The sequence below is a fragment of the Capricornis sumatraensis genome, chromosome 9, assembly GCF_032405125.1.
Source record: "Capricornis sumatraensis isolate serow.1 chromosome 9, serow.2, whole genome shotgun sequence".
Classification (NCBI taxonomy): domain Eukaryota; kingdom Metazoa; phylum Chordata; class Mammalia; order Artiodactyla; family Bovidae; genus Capricornis; species Capricornis sumatraensis.
Window position 1 is genome coordinate 58,179,147 of NC_091077.1, and position 27,807 is coordinate 58,206,953.

The following is a 27,807-nucleotide window of genomic DNA, read 5'->3' on the forward strand; positions in this document are numbered from 1 at the left end:
GGAAAATCCCCTGGGGAGGAGCCTGGCGGGCTACCGTCCATGGGTCGCAAAGAGTTGGACGCGACTGAGCAACAACATGCTTTTGTACCCTGCTGCCCTTTTTCCTTAATGTTCTTCCCAAATTCCTCAATTCCTAGCCTACTGTGAATATTTATTGAATGAATAAATGCATATTCAAATGTATTCATGCTGGAATACAGTGTAAGTAGGAGAGGATTCTACTCATAAAAACTTCAAGGGTGGTCCAAGACAAGAGAATACACAGCTTTTATAGATGTTTATTCTATTAGATATTTTCTTAGCACAACAGTCTGTTTATGTCTCAAAGTTCTCTGCAGCTTCTCTGAGATATCTATCACCTGCCTCCTGGTGGGACCACATCTGATGACTTGCTATGAGATAGTGATAAGGGAGAGCAGAGTTATAGTCCACTGCATCCAGTCTGTGGGGGCACTGCGGGGTCGGGACCACTGGGGAGCTGTTACTTGCAGAAAGAATGCAGTGAGGCATGAAAGGGGAATGCACCAGGGGGATTCACTACTTAGTCCTGCTAAAGGCTTTTACAGTCAAGATCAATCCCGGCATTGGGATGTCAACATCTTTCCTCTCTAACTGGATGTTGCCCACAGGATTTTACCTGAAATTGAGTGCACCAGGCAGGGCAAACCCATGTGCATTTCCCATATCACACCAATTTCCTTTGTCCAGAACTTGCATCCTACTACCTGAAGCTTGGGTCAAGTGTGCAGCTTTTGGCCAGCTAAAATTTCCAGTGTTACAGATGTTTGTCCCTCTTGAAGAGTATCTAATTTTTTGAGGACTTCCCAGGTACCAGACACTGTGCTGAGATTTTGGCAGCCATTATCACATTTAGTTTCTCACCTCTGTAAGAACTGCCTTCTCATGATTCTGGTTTTGCTGATGATTCTAACGCTCAGCCCACTAACTCAATTAAGGTCATAGTAAGGGGTGAAGGCAGATTTTGAGCCCAGACAGCCTGCTTTCACAGCTAACGTTTGTAAACAGTGCTTGATTGACTGATTGATTCAATATTGTTCATTCATTTAGCAAGTTTCTATTGAGTGACTCTAAATGGCAGATTCAGTACTGGACAAGCAAGCAGAGAAGAGACCTATCGTTGCTTTCTACATCATTCTCCCCACTCCATCCTTCAGAAGTTAGCTATTCTTGGAAGAGTGGGTAGAAGGTTCTCAGTGTGTTAGAGAACATGTACCTGGAGATATCCACTGGAGTAAGACTGACTGAGGTTCTGCCTTCCACTGGAGTCAGTTGAAAGAATTGTTAGAGAAATGGGAAATCAAAACTACAATGAGGTACCACTTCACACCCATCTGAATGGCCATCATTAAAAAAGTCTACCAATAGCAAATGCTGAGAGGCTGTGGAGAAAGGGGAACCCTCCGACACTGTTGGTGGGAATGTAAATTAGTGCAGCCTCTATGGAAAACAGTATGGAGATCTCTTTAAAAACTAACAGTAGAATTGCCGTATGATTTAGCAATCCCACTCCTGGGCATATATCCAGAGAAAACTAATTCAAAAAGATAAGTGCACCCCTATGTTCTTAGCAGCACTATTCACAATAGCCAAGACATGGAAACAGATGAATAGATAAAGCAGATGTGGTACATATATACAATGGAATATTACTCAGCCATTGAAAAGAATGAAATAATGCCATTTGCAGGAACATGAATGGACCCAGAGATTATCACACTAGGTGAAATAAGTCAGAAAGACAAATATCATATGGTATCACTTATATGTGGAATCTAAAATATGACACTCTTTCACACCTATCTCTGAAAGAGGAATAAAATCAGGGACATAGAGAATAGACTGATAGTTGCCAAGGGGGAGATGTGGTGAGAGGAATGGATTGGGAGTTTGAGATCATCAGATGCAAACTGGTAAATATAGACTGGATAAACAACTGGTAGCTCTGCTGGTAAAGAATCTAACTACAATGCAGGAGACCCCAGTTCAATTCCTGAGTCAGGAAGTACCCCTGGAGAAGGGATAGGCTACCCAGTCCAGTATTCTTGGGCTTCCCTGGTGGCTCAGACAGTAAAGAATCCACTTGCACTGCAGGACACCTGGGTTTGATCCCTGGGCTGGGAAGATCCTCTGGAGGAGGGCATGGCAGCCCACTCCAGTACCCTTGCCTGGAGAATCCCCATGGACAGAGGAGCTTGGCGGGCTACAGTCCTGAGGTTGCAAGGAGTAGGGCACGACTGAAGCAACTAAGCACAGCACAGACAACAAGGTCCTACTGTGTAGCACAGGGAATTATATTCAGTGTCATGTGATAAATCATAATGGAAAAGAATATAAAATATGTATATATATGTATATGACTGAGTTGCTTTGCTGTACAGAAGTAATTAACACATCACTGTAATTCAACTATACTTCAATTTGGAAAAAAAAAAAAAAGGAAGAATTATGGAACAAAGAGTCAGTGCCCCATGACTGATGTAAAACTATATCAGTCTGAGTGCCCCGCCCTTTCTCCTCTCCTTTATCCCCAGTATCAGGCTGCAAATGCTACTCTTGCCTCTTCCAGATGACTCCAAGCTGGAAAACCAATCTCCTGTAGTTGGAGCCAAATTCTGAACATTGTTTGCCACAGTAATACAAATTTATATCCTGACTAAAACCCTTCCAAATCAAGACAACAAAGTAACATCTCTCAGCCTTCTTGCTTACAGAGTCAGCCAGACATTTGAGGCCTGATGGGATCCAGTTTTTAATAGGCATATGTTCTAAGTCAAGGAAGAATTTGTCCGTTAAGGCCTGTGCATGCCTGTGTGTGTTGGTGATGAATGAGCAAGACTAGAAAATTAGAAAATTTGCCTACAGTGAGCAATCTAGCAATGGATGATAAACACCCTTAAAAGTGTTTATACCCTGTTCCCTGGTAATTTGCCTTTGAAGGAACATGTTTGAAGATAGATTTGTTAATGTCTCAGGGAGCAAAGCAGGCTTCCCAGGTGGCTCAGCGGTAAAGAATCTGCCTGCCCATGCAGGAGATGCGGGTTCGATCCCTGGGTTGGGAAGATGCCCTGGAGGAGGAAATGGCAACCTACTCCAATATTCTTGCCTGGAGAATCCTATGGACAGAGTAGCCAGGCAGGCTACAGTCCATAGGGTTACAAAGAGTCAGACATGACCAAACAGCACAATTCAATCAGAGTAAAACTAACTTAACTCTTCTGTGTTTTTCAGCACCTGAGATGTTCAGCTGCAGAAGAGAAGCAGGCTATTCCTTTGCTGTTGACTGGTGGTCACTGGGAGTGACAGCATATGAGCTGCTGAGAGGCCGGGTACAGTAGAATTCCATTTATCTTTGATTACTCTTCCAGTAAGTTTCATTTTTACAGTGAAAGGATTGATTTTTTTTTTGGCTAAAAATCAAGTAGTTTGTTTCTGAGATGAAATCAACTCTGCCATGTGATGCTGGTTGCACCCCTTGGGGTTTCTGCCCATAATTAATTCACTCTTCTACATATGGGACCAAGAATGTGAGTTGACATTAAATTATGCAGATAAAATTAAATGAATTATAGGGAAATTATTAACACCCAGAGAGGGAAAATCAATACACCTCATGCCCTATCTTGTATAAATATATTTGTTTGTTTAAAGAAAATCATTTTGCAGTTATAGTCTAGGGCTTTGATTCAGACACACTTCCCCAAAGGGAGTGTGAATTATTAATCCAACACAATTCATGCCCTGTCTTGTTGGATTTCTGTCTTTCATTTGGCTCTCGGGTTCTGGGCTCAGTGGCAAATTAGAGTAGTTTCCTTTTAAAAGTAACATTTCTTAAATTCAGAAAATGCCTAATTTTGCTAAGAAGAGATTTTTTTTTTTCTCCCTCCCATATTATTGTACCTCGCGGTGGTTCCCTGTGATTGGATATAACTGAGAATGTATTAACACCATTAGTTTCATTTTTCTTTTCTTCTTTTGCTTAAGAAAGGTGAAAAAAAGTGACTATTAGGTTGCTGATTTTGTATCTACATATATGTTATCAGCTATAGTGAATGTTGGAGAAGGCAATGGCACCCCACTCCAGTACTCTTGCCTGGAAAATCTCATGGATGGAGGAGCCTGGTAGGCTACAGTCCATGCGGTCGCTCAGAGTCAGACATGACTGAGCGACTTCACTTTCACTTTTCACTTTCATGCACTGGAGAAGGAAATGGCAACCCACTCCAGTGTTCTTGCCTGGAGAATCCCAGGGACAGGGGAGCCTGGTGGGCTGCCGTCTATGGGGTCGCACAAAGTCAGACACGACTGAAGTGACTTAGCAGCAGCAGCATAGTGAATGTTACACTTAAATTTGTTGTGGTTGTTGTTCAGTCCCTAAGTCGTGTCTGACTCTCTGTGACCCCATGGACTGCAGCACACCACGCTCCTCTGCCCTCCACTGTCTCCTAGAGTTTGCTCAAATCCATGTCCATTGAGTTGGTGATGCTATCTAACCATCTCATCTTCTGCGCCTCCTTTTCCTTTTCCTTTATTCAGCTCGTAACTAAAAGTGTATATGCTCTTACCAGCCTCTCTCTATTTTCCCCACTTGGCAACTATACTATTCTACTGTTTCTATAAGCTTGACTTTTCCCCCAAAAGATCCCATATAAATGATATCATGCAGTATTTGTCTTCTCTGTCTGACTTATTTCATTTTGCATATTGGACACAAGGTCTATCTATGTTGTTACAAACATCAGGATTTCCTTTTTTTTTATGGCTGAATAACATTCCATATTGTATGTGAATATGTATTTTATATGTCATATATAATGCTCCATTATTATTTTATAATATATCCATATCTCCTGCAATTCAGGAGACATGGGTTCAATCCCTGGGTTGGGAAGATCCCCTAGAGAAGAAAGGGCAACCCACTCCAGTATTCTTGCCTGGAGAGACCCATGGACGGAGGAGCCTGCTGGGCTACAGTCCAAACGGTTGCAAAGAGTCAGACATGATTGAGTGACTGAACACAGACATAATGAATATTATGTGTAAATATGTGTACTTGGTCGTGTCCAACTCTTTGTGGCCTCGTGGACTGTAGCCTGCCAGGCTCCTCTGTCCATGGAATTTTTCAGGCAAGAATACTGAAACAGGTTGCCGTTTCCTACTCTAGGGGATCTTGCCGACACAAGGATTGAGCCTGTGTGTGACGTGTCTCCTGCACTGGCAAGCGGGTTCTTTACCACTTGCACCACTTGGGAAGCCCCATGTAAATATATATTTGTGCATAAATATATATAAATTACATATACACATATCCTTATTAATCTGTTAGTGGACATTTAGGTTGTTTTGGTGTCTCGGCTGCTGTGACTAATGCTGCAATGAACTTGGCAAGGCAGAGTCTCTTTTGTAAAGCACAAATCTCACTTTTCCTAGTGAAGAAAAACGTTGCCCCTCATTCCTCACATGCATATACCCTTCACCTGCCTTAGCCACCCTCCCCTCCCCACACACTCTTCAGACACCCTAGCTGGTCACCCTTGGCTCTATAGTATCAGGTTAACTTTTCAGATTTTGCTTCAGTATGAACGATGCTGACTCTTCGCAAACTCACTTCAGCCTCTTTGGACTTCCTCATCTCTCAAGGCATCCCTCAAAGGTCTTCCTCTCATTCCTTTGCCTATAAAGATATTTCCTAAGATAAACTCTGGTTTTTTTTTTTTAAATAACTCTTTGAATAAGTTTAGAAATCGCTAAATTAAGTTTGAATAAAGTTCAGGAGGTGTCTAAACTGTAGAGCTTCTCAGAATCCTTATATTTCATGTAGGTTGTTCATTTCTAACAAAGGACAGACTTCAGTTCAGTTCAGTTCAGTCGCTCAGTCGTGTCCGACTCTTTGCGACCCCATGAATTGCAGCACGCCAGGCCTCCCTGTCCATCACCATCTCCCGGAGTTCACTCAGACTCACGTCCATCAAGTCCGTGATGCCATCCAGCCATCTCATCCTCGGTCATCCCCTTCTCCTCCTGCCCCCAATCCCTCCCAGCATCAGAGTCTTTTCCAATGAGTCAACTCTTCGCATGAGGTGGCCAAAGTACTGGAGCTTCAGCTTTAGCATCATTCCTTCCAAAGAAATCCCAGGGCTGATCTCCTTCAGAATGAACTGGTTGGATCTCCTTGCAGTCCAAGGGACTCTCAAGAGTCTTCTCCAACACCACAGTTCAAACGCATCAATTCTTTGGCGCTCAACCTTCTTCACAGTCCAACTCTCACATCCATACATGACCACAGGAAAAACTATAGCCTTGACTAGATGGACCTTAGTCGGCAAAGTAATGTCTCTGCTTTTGAATATGCTATCTAGGTTGGTCATAACTTTTCTTCCAAGGAACAAGCATCTTTTAATTTCATGGCTGCAATCACCATCTGCAGTGATTTTGGAGCCCCAAAAAATAAAGTCTGACACTGTTTCCCCATCTATTTCCCATGAAGTGATGGGACCAGATGCCATGATCTTCGTTTTCTGAATGTTGAGCTTTAAGCCAACTTTTTCACTCTCCACTTTCACTTTCATCGGACTGTCCCAAATTTCTTTTCCAGGAAAAGCCTTTCTCCAGGTCTTTTCATATCAGATCCTACCCATTCTTTAGGGACCTCGACAACATAGCTCCTTCTCTGAAGAAACTTTCTCTGATCTCTCTAGCTAAAGTGATTTGTGTATCTTCCAAATACTTATGGACTTTCTCTCTCTTATATATGGATATTCCCTGGTAGCTCAAACAGTAAAGAGTCTGCCTGCAGTATGGGCGCCCCTGCAGTGTTTGATTCTTGGGTTGGGAAGATCCCGTGGAGAAGGAAATGGCAACCCACTCCAGTATTCTTGCCTGGAAAACTCCATGGAGAGAGGAGCCTGGCAGGCCATGCAAACAGTTGGACACAACTGAGCCATTTCACTACTCTCTTGTAACCCTTCTGAATTTAAAATTATTGAAAAAATATAGAAACGCAGAAAAATAAAGGTAGAAGTCAACAACATCCTCTAAAGTAAAGCCTCCTTTGACCTTCCAAATCTCATCTTTCAGAGTGTATTCACTTCCAAACCTTTTCTGCTCTTATAAGGATAGTCTATTCTTACACACATGCACATACATATTGTTATTGTTGTTTCAGTAAAAATAAAATTATGCTTTAACCTTTCTGTTGAGACTATTTTCACTTAAGATGAAATGTAGAACTCTCTATATCAGAACACCTAAATCTATTTTCTGTTTTAGGATTAAAGCCATTTCATAAATGCATTGCCCTTGTAAATTTTTCTAGCTATATCAATTTTTATGTTTTTAATCTCTTCTATATTATTAGAGTATAAATTTACTAAAGGTGAAGCCAGTGTTTTATATAGTTTAGTATTATCCACAGTATTTAGCTGTAAATAGGTACCTGACAAATGTTTGTTGAATGTATGGGGGAATAAGTCAATACAAATCAATTCTGACATATTCTTGGAGAGAATCACCAAGGAAACTATATGTAATTACGTTTCAAAATATAGCCAACTCAAAGAAATGAAACAGCAACATTTAATTACAACTAGCAACACAAATAAACCACAGAAGAAAGGCGCTAAGCAATCATTCCCTCCACATGGACAAATTGTGATTTACAGAAAAATACATGCTTCCAGGGCTTCCCGGGGGGCTCGGATGGGAAAGAATCCGCCTGCAACATGAGAGACCTGGGTTCAGTCCCTGTGTTGGGACGATCCCCTGGAGAAGTAGGTAAAAGGCTACCCACTCCAGTATTCTAGCCTGGAGAATCCCACGGACTGTATAGTCCACGGGGTTGCAAAGAGTTGGACATGACGGAGCGCGTTTCACTTTCATATGCTTCAAAGGGGCATGTGCCTGAAACATCCCTGCAGTGCAGCCGCCTGCCCACGGTCTTGATGAAGGAATGGGTCCCTTAGCCCTTAAGCTGCTTTGTCATCTCTGCGTCCCGGCTCACATTGTAAAGGCAAGGTCCACATCTTCTCTAGTCTTGTAATACCCATAGTATTAGCTTATGATAGGGACATACGTTGGTTTGCACTAATTGTACATCCTTGGATGAAGCTTTTTGCTTTTTTTTTTTAATTTAAATTTATTTATTTTAATTAGAGGCTAATCACAACACTTTGTCCCATCTAACATTTTACCTTTTCCACCTTGTTTATTCTTGATATTCTCATTCTTAATTTGTATGCTACCCTAGAATTGTCTGCTAGATCCTGTCATTATACACTGTAATTTTTCTTTATAGCACTGTATCCCATTGACTTCTGTGTGAATGTGTATGTATATCTGTACCGTCTCTGTAATTATTCATGGCTTCACTGAGTAGACTCTAGGCTCTACCAGTGTAGAAATCCCATCTGTCCTGTTTTCATTGTATCCCCAGTGTCCAACAGAGGTGCTGGAACATTACAGGCATTCAGTCAATATTTGATAAGTGAATACATATACAGTTCTGGTTGTTGATGGCTTAATGTGGATTTTAAAATTTAGAACTAGAAAAATATGTTATTATATAATAAAAAGGCAGTTGGACTATTTGGAACAAGTGGACAGACCATGAGTATTTAAAAATATATATATTGAATTCAGCCCTATGGCCTTCTAAAATAAAAGGAAAAATGCAGCATAATCTTAAAGCATTTGCTTACAGCATTGTCAGGTAATTTATTAGTTTATCAAAGTATTTTGTGTATTTAGATGTCTCAGAATTAGGTTTAGAAATATAAGTGGACTGAAGAAGAAAATTTTTAAAAAGAAAAAATATATATACACACACATATAACCCCAGAAGCTTGAGTGTGTCAACTTGCCCTAGCTCTTAATGGTAAACATGCAGTGAATTACAGATAGTGACCCACAGTGCCCTTGGCTTGCAAACAGTCAATAAACATTGATGATGTTGATAAGGTATACTCTTTTTCTGGTATTGAGTTACAAGGGTTATTTCCACTCTGTCATTACTGAAACTGATGAATTGATAATGGTCATTTATTCAGTCTTGAGGGAAGAAAGTATGTGGCAGGTGCTTTTAAACCTCACATAAAAAAAATAAAGTTTGGCTAAGCTCCCTTTTAGGGAGTCAGACCTAGCACTTCCTGGTTCCCTGGGTAACAGGTGTTGACATGGCATGTTTAGAACTAAGACTTCCTTCACATCACCTTTATTGATCGTCCTATTCATTATCTACATTTATTGGGTTGGCCAAAAAGTTCACTCAGGTTTTTCTATGAGATTGTTTGGAAAAACCTGAATGAACCTTTTGTCCAACTCAATATATCCACCATTCTTTTTACCTTTATTTCAATAATAATAATATCTCTCCTATATTGTGTCTAATATATATCAGTCACTGTATTGAGAACTTTACATGTATCATGTCATTTAATTTTCCCAACAATCCTCTAAGGTGGTTCATTTTACATAAGAAGGCATCGAAAGGGAAATTGATTCAGTTTAGCACTCAAATCCTTTTGCCTTCAAAGCTCAAATATTTAATTACATTATATGACCTTCATATACTTCATATACCTCAAATACAGATATCAACAAGGAAAAAATTAAACTCTTTCATTTCTCCCAATTTATCAGTCCACGGTCATTGTGCCTTGAAAGAACCAGGCACATGATAAACGTACATAGCCATAGTCACCGTCCTATTGTTGGTTAATCTAATGTGAAAATTTTGTTCATTCAACAAACATATAATGAGCACTTACTAGGTGCTAGGTCCCAAGGGCAAAAAATGTGAATATGGTATGGAAATGGCAACCCACTCCAGTAATCTTGCCTAGAGAATCCTGTGGATAGAGGAGCCTGGTTGGCTGCTGTCCATAGGGTCGCACAGAGTCGGACACGACTGCAGCGACTTAGCAGGCAGGCATGCATTGGAGAAGGAAATGGCAACCCACTCCAGTATTCTTGCCTGGAGAATCCCAGGGACAGAGGAGCCTAGTGGGCTGCCTTCTATAGGGTCGCACAGAGTCGGACACGACTGAAGCGACTTAACAGGAGCAGCAGCTAGCTTTAAGTAGCTCGCTTTACACAGAGAGAATCCCAGGGCAAATCCTTTATGAAACAAAGAAATCAACATTGGTAAAGGCTGCCCTCTAGTGGACATCTGTGAAAATTACTAACAAATTACTTCCTTTCATTTCTTTCCTTCTTTCCCCCAAGTTAAAATTATAGCAGAGTCTGGCTCTCTTGAAACTAAAAATAGTTTTGCCTCATCATAAAATTCTCCACCCAGCTCCACAGAACTAGCGGCTCATTGCATTTGGAGCGGGGGTTGAAGTCTTCTGTGTAACCTTCCAACCTGAACTTTGTCCTTATGATTCAAGCAAGTAAAAAGAGGTGTGTGCCTGGTAAAACTCTCAATCTCTGTATAATCAGCACTTAAATAATAATTTTTAAAACTTGTATTTACTGACCACTGGGCTTCTCTGGTGGCTCAGATGGTAAAGAACCCTCCTGCAATGCAGAAGACCCAGGTTTGATCCCTGGGTTGGGAAGATCCCCAGGAGAAGGGAATGACAACCCACTCCAGTGTTCTTGCCTGGCGAATTCCACAGATAGAGGAGCCTGGCGGGCTACAGTCCACCGGGTCGCAGAGTCTGGCATGACTGAGCGACTAACACTACGCAGTGTTCAGTAGTTTAGGTAAATCCTCTCTAAGTTAACCTTATAAGACAGCTCCAAATTGCCATCTCAGAGGTGGATTTAGCTCACAGAAAAGTTTCTTTTACCCAGAGGGATTGCCAGCTTTTAAGAACTCGGAGGTTTCGTGAGAAACTGTGGTCTTTCTGTATCTTTTTAAAAAGCAGGAAATGTGGCAACCATGTACTGTAGCTGCATATGGCAACAAAACAATCAGCTGGAGGGGATTAGAAAATCCTGTTGACATTTTATTGGTTGAAAATTTAGCTTGGAAACATTTACAAAGCAATGTTTTTCCTTTTACCCTGTAAAAATGAAGACTCTCACTTCTCTCTTTTAAGAGACCTTATCATATTCGCTCCAGTACTTCCAGCAAGGAAATTGCACACATGTTTGAGACAGCGCTAGTGACTTACCCTTCTGCCTGGTCACAGGAGATGGTATCCCTTCTTAAAAAGGTAAGAAGGATGAATGCATGACAAAAGGAAGTAATAAAAAGCAGGCAATCTGGTTTGAAGTTTAAGTTACAGGGACTTCCCTGGATGTCCAGTGTTGTTAAGACTTTGCCTTCCAATGCAGGGGTTGGGAGTTCAAGCTTTGGCCAGGGAACTAAGATCTCACATGCCTTACCACCAAAAAACCAAAACATAAAGAACAAAAGCAATATTGTAACAAATTCAATGAAGACTTAAAAAAAAAAAAACAGTCCACATCAAAACAAAAAAATGGTTATGATACTGGAGGCCGTCATAATAATATACATTTCTGGAGCGGGTTTTGCAGCTAACAGATTTCAAATACCTGGCTTCGTTAATAAGGCAATGCACATGTCCTCTTGAATGTCTCAAAAGACATTTCAAATTCCGTGTGCCCCAGATGGAATTCTTGAACCCTGTATTTCCTGGACTTTCTCCAGTGTTTCCTCGCTCTGTCACTGGCCTCTCCATCCACCCACTTATACAGGCAGAACCAGAGATCACTCATCATCCTCATATCCAGTCCATCACCGCGTTCTGTTATCTGACCTTTTAAATACCTTTTGAACCTGACACTTCTCTCCCACTCCCCTATCTTCTTCACAGTCCTACTGCCATCAAGTTTTGTTTGCCCTGAACACTTTCAAATACATTCCATTCCATTCTCTGCTCTGCCCCACAGGGACCTATTCGAAGCACAGGTCATTGTTTTCCTACTGTTCTTAGGATAAAGATCAAAATAATTTGTATGGTGTAAAGGTTCTAACTACCCCTCAAGTCTTATTTTGGACTTTTGTCCCCCTTTTGATGACACACAAACTGCTTTGTGCTTCCTTTTCCCTTCTCTTTCCCCTCCCCGACCTCACCCTCATACACCAGGCTCTCACCACAGGCCTCTGCATGCGCTAGTCTCCCTGTCTAGAACACTGCTCCCATCCCCAGTTCCTTTCTTTAGATCATTACTACTCAATGTGATTCACTAAGTGGTCCAAGTACATTAATTACTCCCCACTGGGTCCATAACAAAACACAGAAATGCAGAGAAGTGTTAAAAAAAAAAAAAAAAACTTGTAGAGCAGTTTGATACTGCTGATGCCTCAAACCACATGGTCAGTGGACTCCTCCCACTGAACAGGGCACCAGCCTATGTGGTGATGTCAAGCTCAAATCACCAGTTGCACATGGTGTAGTGTTCCGTACTAACCACACACAATAACACCACATATTGGTTTCAGTGGGTTGGAAATTAAACCAAAGAGAAATATCTAGCCCTTCTGCATAGTTTGAGAAACACAGCTTTAGATCTCAGCTCAAATCTCCCTTCTTCAGGGAGCCTCCCTCTGTTGTCAGCTCACACAAGCATGACATAGTTTTCACAATTTGAAATTACACACTGTGCATGTGTGACTCTTGGGTTAATACCATCGCTCTCAAGCTGCACGAGGGAAGGACCACATCTGACTTGTTCACCATGGTGTCTTCAGCACCTAACACACAGCCTGACAAGTGGTAAAATTTGGAATTTGAACTAATGAGGTCCAATGATTTTCATCAGAGATTTCAACATACCCATGTTCACCAGGAAGATTAAGGATAATGGAGGCAGAATCTCAATCATGTGTTATTATGTAAAAGAAAAATGAGGAGCCCAAGAGGATGAACTTGGCTTTTTTCTGAAAAGCGGAAACGTCACAGGTTGTAGCTGGTCAAGGAAAAGAGCTTTGTGGACTAAGACTTCAAAACCTATGTCTCTCGTCTCTGGGTCAAGTGTTCTGTTTTCCAATAGGGATACTGCTGTTGGTGATGCCAAAAATAAAGAATAGGGGCAGAGGTCATTTTCCATAAGCAAATTTTCCTTAGTTCCAAGACAGCCTTCTCACCCCAGAATTGCACCCTGATGACCCACAGTGATCACCTTCAGGTCCATTCTCAAGAGGAATTGCTCCTTCCCATCCGAACCACAGGACTATAATGATATTGGTTCTAGGGTGGTTCGAGTAAGGAAACAAAATCTTTAATTTCAGTTCACAAAACCCAGAACTGTTGCAGTAATCTTAATGATATCTTATCTGTATCAGTCCCAGCATATATTGATTAGTTATAAACATTGCTAAAACTTTTAGTGTGAAATGAATTTCATGTGTTAAATCCAATGTACATTTTTCCACTCAAGAAGAACAGATTTCTTAGTCACTTTAAACATAGCCTTATTTGAACATAGCCATGTTTAGTCATAGCTAAACCTAATGAAATAGGTTATTATCCCTTTTTTACAGATGGGTAAATTGAGGTTTAGAGAACAAACTTGTGCATCATTAATCAGTTACGGAATCAGGAATCAAACATGTTTGACTCAGGAGGACAAGCTGTTTTCACTCACCACATGACCAACTTACATTTCATTCTGACCATTCATTATTGTCTATATTATTTGTTTATAGGACTAAGGAAGGAAAACACTGCTTGTTTCCGTCAATCCTATTCCTGAAAATATTTATAGGGAATCTTTATGATTTTTTGCTCCCCAAGTGACCTTGTTCATGATCTTAGTGTTTGTATTCCATTGGCAGCTACTTGAACTGAATCCGGACCACCGATTTTCCCATTTGTCCGATATTCAAAACTTCCCATATATGAATGATATGAACTGGGATGCAGTTCTGCAGAAGAGGCTCATTCCAGGATTTGTTCCTAACGTGAGTCAATCCTAATAAACCCTTAATAACTCTCATTCATTGCATATTCTTCTGTGTGCCAGATATATACCTGGTCTCATCAGATAACCACACCAGTGTTGTAAGACAGTCAACGTTCCTGTTTTACAGATGAGAAAAACAAGGCACACACAGGGTAAGTTGGCCGACAAAGGTCACATAGCTAGCAGGTGGCTAAGCTGGGATTCCAGTCTAGGTCAGTGTTGGGAGTTCTAGCTCCTAACTACTTTTTTGTGGCTTACTTTTTAGTGGAAACAAGTCCTAATCCTACAAATCGTCTTTTCCAGGAATCTGCCAATTTAAAACATTCTCTCTGATTCCAAAGATGTAGGAATGTGTATCCAAGGAGTTCTGTGAGTCAGAGGATCGAAAGCTGTTTGGGTTAGATATTTGTTTTTACCATTCATTCTCTTCCTCTGGTAGTTCGGACTTTCCTGGTGACTCAGATGGTAACACATCTGCCTGCAATGCAGGAGACCCAAGTTCGATCCCTGGGTTGGGAAGTCCCCTGGAGAAGAAAATGGCAACCCACTTCAGTACCCTTGCTGGAAAAATCTCATGGACAGAGGAGGCTGGTAGGCTACAGTCCACGGGGTCACAAAGAGTCTTACACGACTGAGCGACTTCACTTTCACTGGTGGTTCTACACTGGGAACCATATTCTCAATGACTAATAAGCAAAGGGAAATAAGTCCCACCAGATGTACCTAGCCAAAAACCATCTGTGGCTTCCTGAAGTCTACTGAGCTCCAGCCAAGGAGCCAAGTGAGACCTCTAACCCCTCTCTCCCCACAGCCTGATTCTACACACTCAGTTGTAAGCAGATTGGCAGAATAATCATCTCTTAAGGGAGCCTACAGAAACAATCCAGAGTTTTCTGTTCTTAATCCCAGGCCAGACACCTGCAATGGGCATGTGGGGGTGTGATCCTTCACGTACAGACAGCAGGTGGGTGGCTGGGGTACAAAGCAAGAGGCACCAGAAGGCAATGGGGAGGAATTCTGGGATGGGGGAATGCTACCTTCTGGAGCAACAGGAGGTGGGGTCCTACCTGGCCACTCCTCGGGGTCCAGCAGGGACAGCTTGCACTCTTGGCTGACACTTGCGGCCTTGGAGATCTAGGCACCTTTCTACTCTTTCAGGCGCCACCCCATCAGCTCTGCCTCCAGAGACCTGTGTGTGTGCTTCTCTGATTTAATTGTGAATCTGAATCATCTGGGGAGCTTGTTACACATGCAATTTCCTGGCCTGGTGTTCAGAAACACTGATTCTGAAAGTCTGGTTGGGGAACTAGGAATCAACTTAGGGTCATTCTGATCCACCACTGAACCTACTTTGAGAAACATAGCCCCAGAAGGCAAACTTTAGAAAAATAATTATAATAGAATTTTCTTTCTAACTCTTGGAAGGCTCCTTGGGAGTTTAGAAAAATAAACAAAATACAAAAAGAACATGAAAAAGAAGACTGGCGATAAATTAACTAAAACTTTGAGTGGAAATCCCAGCTGGTTATTCTTGGACTGTTCCTGCAGGACTGAATTATAATCTCCTTATCCAGTCTGGTCTATTTGTAGAATGATACAGAAAAGCAAGGAATCAATCAACCTGTCTTCCCTTGCAGAAAGGCAGGCTGAATTGTGACCCCACCTTTGAACTCGAAGAAATGATTTTGGAGTCCAAGCCTCTTCACAAGAAAAAGAAGCGTCTGGCCAAGAAGGAGAAGGAGATGAGGAAATGCGATTCCTCTCAGGTAAGCAGCCCCCTCACCCTCAGGGTCGTGGGAATCTTCACTACTGCCGTTCGTTGGAAAGCTTCCGGTGGGTGAGCTTCCCGCAGGAACTGGCAGCTTCGTGACTGTGAGAAGGAGCTGAACACCCCAGCTTCTGAAAGGGAAGCCCTGGGCATCCCAGTAGCAATCTTTTACGTCTGAATGTCCTAGCCAGGCCTCTGCGCCTCTGCAATTAACTTGATTCCCTTAGTGCCTTCTCGTAACTCTCAATTCAAATTTTGCCATCTCCTGGAAGGGAATCTAATTGGCGAAGCCTAGGTCAGGTTCTGCTGCTGCTGCTAAGTCGCTTCAGTTGTGTCCGACTCTTAGAGACCCCATGGACTGCAGTCCACCAGGCTCCTCCATCCATGGGATTTTCCAGGCAAGAGTACTGGAGTGGGGTGCCATTGCCTTCTCTGTAGGTCAGGTTACTATCCCTAAAATGATGGAAAATGTTGTTTAGTCACTAAGCTGTGTCCCAGCTGTTTTGGGCCCCATTCTTTTGAGGGATCACTGGGAGCAGCCAGTTCTAGAGGGGCATATCTGGTCTTTGGTAGAAGCAGAATCTCCTGATGTCAGGGCTAGCAGAAGTGGGTATCCAGTCACAGAAAAGATGGAATTATATGGTTGAGCATTATTGCTGGATTTTGGGCTGAATCAAATTAATTTTATAACTAACTACATTATACTATGTCAGAGTTTAGAGGTCAGATTTCAGAAAAGTAACTTACAGGGGCTCAGTAGGATTTTACACAGTAAGGTTTTGTGTATAATAATGACAGTGAAGCATTAAATATTAACCTTGCTTCTGATCACCCATGGGCTTCCCTGGTGGCTCAGTGGTAAAGAATCCACCTGCCAATGGGAAGATCCTTTGTAGAAAGAAATGACAACCCACTCCAGTACTTTTGCCTGGAAATCCCATGGACAGAGGAGCCTGGTGGGCTATAGTCTGCAGGGTCGCCAAAGAGTCAGACAGAATTTACCGACTAAACAACAACAATGATCGTCTATTCATCCACTCAATCATCCATCCATCTCCCTACACACTCAACTAATGGTCATCCATTCTTCCATCCCTCTGTATCCATTTGCTTAGGCTATTTTTATTGAATCCCTATTATCTGCCGTATTCTGTGCTAGACACTGGAAAGAGATATGAATAAGATATAATTCCTGCATTCACTGACATCCCTGTTCTCAGAGATTGCATAATCTTGTGGTTAAAATGGCTCTGCAAACAAGCAACTATTCTCAATGTTCCTAAATTCTCTAGTCCTCAGGGCATACTGTACCCTTTAATGGTCAATTAACCAAAGTCCACATCCTGTTTGTCCGCAGAACTGGCCTCTGAGCGGATTCCCATCTTTAACTGTTTTCTAGGGCTCTCCAAGGAATGCTTCGCTGTACCACAAACCCATCTGGCTTGTTGCTTTTCACTTTACCCACCTTCCTCCTAATGGTCTGTTGCTCTTCATATCATAACCAACTGGCTTCTCCTGGCTAGTTCCTCCCTTTTCCCCCAGAGAGCAGCCTATGTAGGCTCCTCTGTTAACAGACCTCCAAATGTAGCCAAGAACAAGACATCACCTTAATTATAAGTTTTTTCAAGTTTTAGAGATAACAGCAATTTATGAGTAACTTCTTGCCGTGCCTTCCTTGCTCTGTATGATCTGTCCACCCTCCTCCCCATCCTTGTACTATGCCATTCTTGACCTCCCTCAAAACCGTCAAGATACATAGGCCCTGCTAGTGTCTGGCCCTTGCTCTTCCGTTTTCTGGAATGTTCTCCTCTTGGACCTTCACTTAGGGGGCTGGCTCCCCTGTTTATATCCCAAATGCCTCCTAATCAAAGGTGAGGTGCCCTCTTTCTCAGCCCCTATTTTTACCTCCTTTGTGGCCTTGTGCTTATATGCTTAGTAGCTCAGTCGTGTCTGACTCTTGCAACCCCATGGACTCCTCTGGGGAGGAGGAGGCCAGACTCCTCTGTCCATGGGATTCTCCAGGCAAGAATACTGGAGTGGGTTGCCATGCCCTCCTCCACCGGATCTTCCCAACCCATGGATTGAACCCATAGTTTATAAATATTTTATTTATGCTTATTTGTGTGCCTTTTTCTGTCCCACTAAAATAAGGCTTCTCCTGTGCAAAGACCAGGTGTCAGTCTTACCCACATTGTCTTCATGGTACCCCAAGAGTGCATGTAATATAGGAGAGGCTCAACCAGTGTTTGATCAACACATTAAAAGGACAAAACTGAACCGTGAAGACTGGTCATTGCTGTTCTTAGAATTACAAGGTCAAGCTCCATCCACAGGACATCTTCCTGTGATCCCCTCTTGTCCTAGACCTAACCTGTGCCCAGCCACCAGGTTGCAGGGGCAAACTCCCACATCTCCCATGGGAAAGGCTATGAGCCACTCACCCACAGTACAGAACCTCTGACATTTCCTAACGCCAAGGAGAAGAAAAAGCAATTTCTTCTTTTTCCCAAGTATCATGTCAGTCTCAGAATCATTTGCTAAGAGGTGGCTTTGCTCATGATAAAGAAAGGCCTTTACGTTGTTAATCAAAGTTTACATTCTCTTTACAGTCTTTTTGCTTGTCTTGTTTATAACCTTTTTATTATGGTAAAACATGTATAAAATAATTTTCCGTTTTAACTATTAAGTGTACAATTTATTAAGTGCATTTGCAATGTTGTGTACCCACTACCACTGTCTATCCAAAATTTTTCAATACTCCCCAAACCACTGGTCTTTCTTTAATTTGTTTCAGCAATGTTTGTACTTATCAGAGTATAAATCTTTCACCTCCTTGGTTAAACTTATTTCTAGGTCTTTTATGCTTTTGGAGACATAGAATTTTTTCTTAATTTCTTCCTAGGTGATTAACTACTGGTGTGTAGAAACACAAGTGATTTTTCGGCATTAATTTGTACACTGCAACTAAAGTCATTTATGAGCTCTAGTAGCTTCTTGATGGATTCTCTGTAGTTTTCTATGTTAATATATAGGATTATGTCATCTGTATATTGAGATACTTTTAGTTCTTCCTTTCCAGTTTGGATTCCTTTACTGTTTTTTCCTGTCTGGTTGCTCCGGTTAGAAGTTCCAATACAATGTCGACTAGCAATAGTGAAAGCAGGTATCTTTGTTGTTTTTCTGATCTTAAGAGGAAAGACTTTAGCCTTTTACCATTGAGTATTATGCTATCTGTGGGGTTTTTGTCAATGCCTTTACTCATGTTGAGAAAGTTTGGTTCTATTCCTTGTTTTCTGAGTGTTTTTATCATGAAGGGTTTTGATTTTTTCAAATACCTTTTCTGGGTCAGTTGAGACATCGTGTGTGTGTGTGTGTGTGGTGTTTGTGGTGTGTGTGTGTGTGTGTTTTCAATTACTGTGAAGTATTACATTGACTGCATTTTTTATGTTAAACCATTTTTGCCCTCCAGCAATAAATCATACATGGTCACAATGTGTAATTTTTAAATATGCTATTGGACTATTTGCTGTATGTTGCTTAAGATTTTGCATCTGTGTTCACAGGGGATATTAGTTTGTCATTTTTTCCCTAATAATGTCTTTATTTTTGTATCAGAGTGATGCTGGCCTCATAGAATAAGTTAGAAAACCTTTCCTCTTCTTGTATTTTTGGAAGAATTTGAGAAAGATTGGTCTTAATTCTTAAGTATTTAGAATTTACCTTTGAAACCATCTGGTTTTGGACTTTTCTTTGTTGTAAAGTTTTTGATTATTCTCACTTGTAGATTACTCTTGTGAAATATCTGCTGAGATTTTATTTCTTCTTGAGTCACATTTGGTAATTTGTGTTTCTAAGAATTTGTCCATTTCATCTAGATGTTCTAATTTGTAGGTGTACAGTTATTCACAGTATTCTTATTTCTTTAAGGTTGGAAGTAATGTCTCCACTTTCATTTATGATTTTAGTTATGTGCATTTTTTTTCTTTATAATTGTGACTAAATATTTCTCAGTTTTGATATCTTTTCAAAGAACCAACTTTCAATGTCATTGATTCTATTGTCTTTCTATTCCGTTTCATTTATCTCTGCTCTAATCTTTATTGTTTCCATCTTTCTGCTTTGTGTTTAGTTTGCTCTTCTTTTTCTAGTTCCTCAAGGTATAAAGTTGTTGATTTATTTCTTCTGCATCCCATACTTTTTGGTATGTTGTACTTTTGTTTTCATTCATCTCAAAGTATCTCCTAATTCTTCTTGTGGTTTATTTTTTGACACACAGGTTGCTTAAGAATGTGTTGTTTAATTTCCACATATTTGTGGATTTTTCAGTTTTCCTTCTATTATTGATTTCTAGCTTCAGTTCATTGTGGCTAGGGAAAATTGTGTATGATGTTTATCTTTTTAAATGTATTGAGATCTGTCTTGTAGCCTAATATGTGGTTTCCTTAGACTCTTTGAACATATTTACGGGCTCAGTCATTCAGTCGTGTCTAGCTCTTTGCAGCCCCATGGACGGTAGCCTGCCAGGCTCCTCTGTCCATGGGATTTTCTGGGAAAGAATTCTGAAGTGGCTTGCCATTTCCTACTCCAGTGGGTCTTCCCGACCCCGGGATCAATCCCACGTGTCTTCCATCTCCTGCATTGGCAGGCAGATTCTTTACCACCAGCGCACCTGGGAAGCCCAAGCACATTTAACGGTGTTGTTTTAAAGTCTGTCAAGTCAGTCCAGTATTTGGGCTTCCTCAGGGATGACTTATGTCAGTTTATTTGGCTTCTTCAAGTGGGTCATACTTACCTGTTTCTTTTTATACGTTGTGACTTATTGTCGAAAAATGACATTTGAAAATTATGATGTGGTAACTCCAGAAATTGGACGCTCTCCTCCCTCCTCTAGGATTTGCTGGTATTTGATTGTTGAAGGCTACCCTTGTACTTCTGAGTGACTTTTACAAACTGTTTTTGCAAAGACTAGCCCTTGTCATGCATCGTCACTGCAGTCTTTCTTATTTTGGCTTGTGTTCAGCTAACATTTTGATAGAGATTTCCTTAAACAGCAGGACCATTTTTAAGTTGCTTTTTTCTTGATTTGGCATTTGGTCTCTGTAAACCTTTGATTGCTTTCCAGAGTTTTGACAGTGTGGGCCCTGACAGTTTCTGCTCTTTTTTTTTTTTTCTGCTGAGGGGCGGCAGTTTGGAGCTGCCTGTGCCACCATTTGGCTGTAGTTTCTCCTAATGTTACAGCATCAGTTTGAAAACAAAAAGGATTGTGCTTCAAAACAACGAGCAGTCTTCCCCCAAAGAAAGATCAGAAAGATGATGAATCTCAAAGTAGCACTTGATTTCTACTCAAGGGTCTTAAAATGTGAGGACCCATCTTAGCAGCTCACTAGATTATCATCATCATTCATCTGAATCTCAGGGTGTAGCAGGGCATTGGAATTTTAAAAAGTTATTTGGGTGATTCGGGTTTGCAGTCAAGGTTACAACCTACAGTTGTAGAATTAGTCTGATTAGTGTAAAAGTGCTATTGTTTTCCTTTTCTCCCTGTGTCTCAGTTTCAGCATTTATAAAATGGAGTTTTAGTATTGGTACCTACTTCCTAGACTGTTCTGAGTCAATTAGCACATGTCTGCCAAAATGGTAGCCACTGTTAAAGCAGATGTGGTACATATATACAATGGAATATTACTCAGCCATTAAAAAGAATGAAGTAATGCCATTTGCAGCAACATGGATGGACCTGGAGATTATCACACTAAGTGAAGTGAGTCAGACAGAGAAGAATAAATATCAAACAATACCACTCATATGTGGAATCTAAAAAAAAAATGATACAAATGAACTTATTTACAAAACAGAGATAGACTCACAGACTTAGAAAACAAACTTATGGTTACCCAAGGGGAAAGGTAAGGGGATGGGAGAAGGATAAACTGGGAGTTTAGGACTGACATGTACACACTACTATATTTAAAATAGATAACTAACAAGAATCTACTGTATAGCACAGGGAACTCTGCTCAATATTCTATAATAACCTAAATGGGAAAAGAGTTTGAAAAAAGAATAGCTATATGTATACAATAGCTATATATAACTGAATCACTTTGTCATATACCTGAAACACATTGTAAATCAACTATAGTCCAATATAAAATAAAAATTTTTAAAAAGAAACAAAATATTAAAATTGCTAACCCTAAAAAACAAAAGTTAGCTGTTGTTATGTTTTCTTTTTCCACTCTGCTTCCTGGCTTCTCGCTTCATTCTTTTCCGTGGCTCGTGGTATATGCCTCTGTTCATGCTCATGGGAGATGCTCTGTTGTTTCTTTGCTTCATGGATGTTCTCCACTGACCCTCTCTGCTCACCAACCTCTTTAAAGTAAAGAAGCAAAAAGACTGATGCACGTCAGTCTGTCTGCCATGGAAGCTAATGACCTAAATCCTCTTTTTCTGCCTCCTGAGATTTCCACCTGCTCTAAACCCTTCAGACATTTCTGATGCCATTTGTACTTATACTAGTCTAATCATTGTTTGCTCTCTCATCCCTCAGCAGCACATCCCAAGATTTTTAACCAGCAGTTTTCTTCTCAATCACCTAAGACCCATTCATTCCTCCATTCTGATTGCTCCCCACTCCTTTCCTTCATACTCTTTCTTGTTTATCCTTTGGACTTGTCCATGTAGCTGCCCTTCTTAAATTTTTCCAGTTAAAGCAGAGGAAAGAGAACATTTCACATGAGCCCTTAGGGCCAGGGTTGGGACTCATGACATCTGCAGTGCTGTATCACAAATTCATCTCTGAGTGTGCATTTTACATCTTTTTTAAAATAAAGCAGAGATATATGACAGAGAAAAAAAATGAGTAAATTTCTGCATTTTATTTGATTATAATATTGATTTTTAATGTTAAAATATTTTAAAATGTTAACATTTTAAATATTCATGTTAAATTTTGTATAACTTTAGTTTATATATTTACTTATGTTTATATTATAATATATTGTCTGTAAAATGTAAACATAAATGTATAAACATGTATGTGTATAAAATATATATAAAGTATTATATAAATATGTTAAATATTTATTTATATACTTTGACATAATATTTTAATGTTAAAAATTTTTTTTTTCCAAAATCTTGCTCCAAGGAGCTCTATCAGATCACAGGGATTCCCTATGACTGATACTGGAAACCCTCAGGGTCACAAATGCCCCAGTTTGAGGATGAGAGGGAGGTATAACAGAGTCTTCTTTCTCTCCTTTGTTTTGCTTCCTTTGCCACTTTTCTGAAATCTCCTCTCCTTTTTTTTTTTTTGAAAGTATTTAATTTATTTATTTTTATTAGGGTATAGTTGATTTACAGTGTTGCTAGTTTGTGCTGTATGAATGGATAGATTGAAGATGTTGTACATATATACAATGGAATATTACTCAGCCATAAAGAAGAATGAAACTGGGTCATTTGTAGAGACATGGATGGACCTAGAGACTGTCAAACAGAGTGAAGCAAGTCAGAAAGGAAAAAACAAATATCATATATTAATGCATATATGTGAGCTACTCTCCTTTTAATAGTTTATTCTTCTAACAATTAAATAGTTGTTCAGGAAAGGAAAAAAAACAAAACTCCAGTGCTTGAGGACTTAGTATTTTCTAATTCTTAGATTTAAAAACAAGAATATTTTTTCTTTTGAGAAGAACATTTTTCATCAGAAGTTTTTTGGAAGGATTTTATTAGACTTGAACCCGCCTGTCTTGAAGCCATGGTTTCTTGTGCTGAATGGCTGAAAGACACCAAGCTCATAAACCGTAACCCAGGTCTTCTCATCCTTGCTGCCTCATTGTGGGGAGCAGAGTTGCTGCACTTTATTCTCTTTCTTTCCTATTTGCTCCTCTGTTAATCTGATTGTGGTCTCACTCTGGCTACAAATTTTCAGAAAGCATCTATTTTGAGGACACATAGGTCTTAATCGATTTGGGCCACTCAGTTAAACAGACACTCAGTAAGTTATTGGCTATTTGAGACTCTCCATTCATCTGCTAACTATGTCTCTATTTTTTTCCCCAATGTTCACCCAGAAGACATGCCTTCTTCAAGAGCACCTTGAATCTGTCCAAAAGGAGTTCATAATTTTCAACAGAGAAAAGTAAGTAACTCCTGGAAGAACAGCAGCTCAGCAAATGATGGACTGTTTAAGTCAGATTTGACTTGCAATGTCTTGATAGATTTTTAAACTTTTTTTATTCTAATTACAAAAATGATGCATACCCATAATAGAAAATCTAGAAATTTCATAAATCTTTTTTCTTGTAAGAGATTTCAAAAATTATAATAGGTAAATTAGCTTAGCATGAGCTCTCTGTTGATGGGGCAGGCAGAAGAATGGGAACTTCAACATTTAAAATCAATGATATTTTTAAGAAGGTTACCCAATTCATGCTTCTTTATAAATTGTTTGGCTTCATGCTATCATTTCAGAAGTTTAAATCTTTTATTTCTCACTTCAGTGAATAAACCTACTTTATATTTTCCTTTTAAGAGTCAAAAGGGACTTTAATAAAAGACAAGCAAATCAAGCCTTGGAACAAACCAAAGACCCAAAAGGAGAGGATGGTCAGAATAGCAACCTGTGAAGTCCTCATCATCTTCTTGGGACATTTCCACATCAGGAAGAGCTGACAATAATTCTCACCTCTCCACACCTCACACACCTTAGAAAATGTGAATGAATGCCTTGGGAAGGAGGCAGCATGACGCAGGGAAGAGTCCCTGGGTTCCTAGGAACTAGTTTCACAAATAACTGTGTGACCTTGAGCAAGTCACTTAATCCCTTTCTCTGCTTCAGTTTGTTCATCTAAAACGAGAAGTTGATACTAGATGAGCTCTACGCTGCCTTTTTACTGCCACCATCCTGTTACTCTTAATAGCCTCTATTTTTACTTTAAAAGGAATATTTGGATGTAGATTTATTTTTCCACTCCTCATTACACTGTGACAAATGGACATCGGTGGCTGATGGAGTGAAGCCCTTGAGAGCTAGAAAACTTCATAAGGCAGCCAGAATCCTCAAACCCAACTGAATAGGAGTAAGGAAAGCATTCAGGAAGAATTGAGTGGGACCAGGTAAGAAGTAACACATACTGGTGAGGGCCCTCCAGAGGTGTGCTGGACTTGAACGCTATACCAGCTTGTATCAGCTAGCAAGAGCTGCTAGGCATAAATGCCCCAACGCCCTGTTCGGTGATGTGACACTGAGAAGTTGAAACTGGTGATGGTGGAAATATCTATACCATGGAAACTGGCAGATGCTACAAATAGGGCTTTTTTCCCCCCTCCCAGCAAGCCAGTTCTGAAATATTTAGCACACCACTGGCCTTCTTCTAGAAGCATGTTCCTTGAGAACTGTTTACCTCTTAAGACTATCAGAGACCTGGGTCCAGACAGGATTAGAAAGAACATTGTCACATTGAAAACACATCCAACTTATAGTACACTGACGTTGTATCTTACACGGGAGTTATAGTCTAAGTTAGAATGTGAGGTGAATTTGGAAGACAATAAAATTTACCCTTGAAAAATCCCTTTAATATACATTAACATATGGTGAGTATGTTTTCTTAGAGAAGCCCAATATCATTCAGGCCCTTCGCTAATGAAACGAGTCATCTTTGATTCACTTTTTTGGGTCTCATTTTAAGCTAATACCAGATGCACTAAAATATTGAACAGATTGGCTTGGTAGCCTAGACTCACACTTCAAACTGTGGAATGCCCACACATCTGCGAGGTCTAAGGTCATGGAAACTGACTAAGGGAACAGCAATACCTACTTGTGTTTACTGCAAAGAATGGCAGGCCGAATCACCTATCTACAATATTTTATCTGCCAAATGCAAAGTTTAACTTGCCTAAGTTAAGATGTAACTCTACTCTCCAGATACACAGAAGATCTTTGCAGAAGAACTGTTTTTTGGCAACTGTTTTTTGCTGGGGGACTGTTGTAACTCTTAGCCATTCAGATCATCAAAACCTTGTCCTTCGTTATGGAGCGAATGGGGCTCATCAAGGCGGCAGTAAGTTGTCAATAGGGGAGACCAGACAGGTGGAAACAAGCAGAAGTAACAGACACTGGTACATAGGACTGTTCCAGAAGGGAGGTCACTCTGGGCAACTCAACATGAGAAGAAAAGCTGTGCTGAACTGTAAACTCAACAATGATGGTTAAGAACTTCTGGCCTTGAAAACCTACACAGTGCCTCTCTGCTCTAAGAGCAACCACATTTCTGTTTAGAATTAAAGGCCAGATCCTATGTTCTGTTTGATTCCTTTTCTCTACATTTCCCCCACATGATCTGTCTGTGCTAGTTTTTCTCCCATATAGAAATTATGGCTCAGTTTCCCAACGAGGGGGTTGACCAAATCTGTAAGGAGGTGACCAGATTCTGCTTCTCGTTGGTAATCAGGAGTGTCAGGGGCCACGTGCATGTTTACCAACTTCCATCTTTCGTTTGTTTGGAGTCAAGCCCTGATGTGTGTGGACTCATCTCTCCAGTCACCTGGTTCCCCCCCTTTCTCTGACCTTGTCTATTATCATCCCAGTGGAGAGACTTTTGGAAGGATTTACCCAAGGGCAGTGGGATTAGCAGGGTCTCCATTGGGATGAGAGTTAATAATTTGTGCCATTTAATGTCTACTCAGTTAATAATGGGATAGGAACGCAATACAACTAGGTATTTCTGTAGGGCGAATATCTAGTTTTTACTTCCAGTGACCTTCTTCTGTGTCTGCAGCACCTTTGTGGGCTTTCAGGAACCTTGGATCCAATGACTAGAGGGCACAGCCTGAGAGAGGTTAAGATAAGATTTCCAGTCCTCATCAGGTTACAGAGCCACAAGGTAGTTCAAGTTAGAAAATAAAAGGCATTGCATTTATCAGTGTAGAACAACTGATCCCAAGAAACTCCACTGGATATTTTGAGTGCTAGGACAAAAGTTTCCCCAAATATAAAAGGATTCCTAAGTCCTTACCGGGGCTTCCCTGCTGGCTCAGATGTTAAAGCATCTGCCTGCAGTGCGGGAGACCCGAGTTCAATTCCTGAGTCGGGAAGATCCCCTGGAGAAGGAAATGGCAATCCATTCCAGTAATCTTGCCTGGAAAATCCCATGGACAGAGGAGCCTGACAGGCTACAGTCCATGGGGTCGCATAGAGTCAGACACGACTGAGCGACTTCACTAAGTCCTTACCATGACTGCCAGTTGTTGAAATCAGATCCTTGGGTTTCATTCCATAACCTGGGCTAAAACTGACTACCCTACTGGGTGAATGGCAAGTTTATGAATGGTTTATGACTGCCAAGGCTCAGGGCTAAGAATTCTTAGAAAAAATTACAAAAAATAGGGTGACTCTTAAATCCTTTTGTCTGGCATTTCTGGCATCTTATTTTCCCTCACAGCTCCCTTAACTGTGTGGAATGTCTGAAAAGTCTAAGCAGGTTTGCAAGTCCAGGAGCATCCTGGTTCTAACACACTGGCACTCCAGAGGGGCCCACCCACCCCAGCGCAAGCACAGGGACCACAGATGGGTGGGGGAGGTGCTCTGTGACCCTGTCCTTGACCTGAACCCCATGGAAGGAAATGCTTTGCTCATTCCCCAAGGGCCGCACTGGTCTTACCTGAGGGCACTGCTAGGGAAGAAATCAATGTCAAAGAACACAGAACATTGCTCTGTTAATGAGGGTAATTTAATTAATTGGCAATTAGTCTGCTTCTGATAGTTAAGTTTTAACCAGAAACAACTAGACTTTATATCATCATAGCTTTTCTAGCCTGGATGGATGAATAAATAACTAGGGAGAAAGAGTGGGTCACACAGCTAGCAGGGGCCAGTGCTGCTGCTTTTGGCTAACGCAGTAATGCTAAGGCTTATAATTCTTCAAGGGCTCAATGAAAAGGCATGAAAAAGAGTGACTTGTTTTAATATCCAGTTGTCCCTGCATTCTGTCGACACAAATCCCTGGAGACTCTGCCTGTGATCACCATTTCTTACAATCTCAGCGTGTCTGATATTTAACACTGTTAAAAATCCAAACCCAGTTTACAAACTGTGCTGTTGTGAATGGGTAGCCCTTTGCTGGGAAATCTGT

General features: G+C 40.7%; 1 protein-coding gene across 1 annotated transcript in view; it reads left to right on the forward strand.

The window, feature by feature from the left end:
• Nucleotides 1-27,807, forward strand: part of STK32A (serine/threonine kinase 32A) — a 135,785-nt gene extending 107,978 nt beyond the window's left edge. The window contains exons 8-13 of the mRNA XM_068979677.1: nucleotides 3,250-3,347; nucleotides 11,061-11,177; nucleotides 13,766-13,891; nucleotides 15,531-15,659; nucleotides 23,746-23,810; nucleotides 24,204-27,807. Of these exons, the coding sequence (XP_068835778.1) occupies nucleotides 3,250-3,347; nucleotides 11,061-11,177; nucleotides 13,766-13,891; nucleotides 15,531-15,659; nucleotides 23,746-23,810; nucleotides 24,204-24,297 (629 nt within the window). The 3' untranslated portion in view covers nucleotides 24,298-27,807. The remainder of the gene's footprint in view (nucleotides 1-3,249; nucleotides 3,348-11,060; nucleotides 11,178-13,765; nucleotides 13,892-15,530; nucleotides 15,660-23,745; nucleotides 23,811-24,203) is intronic.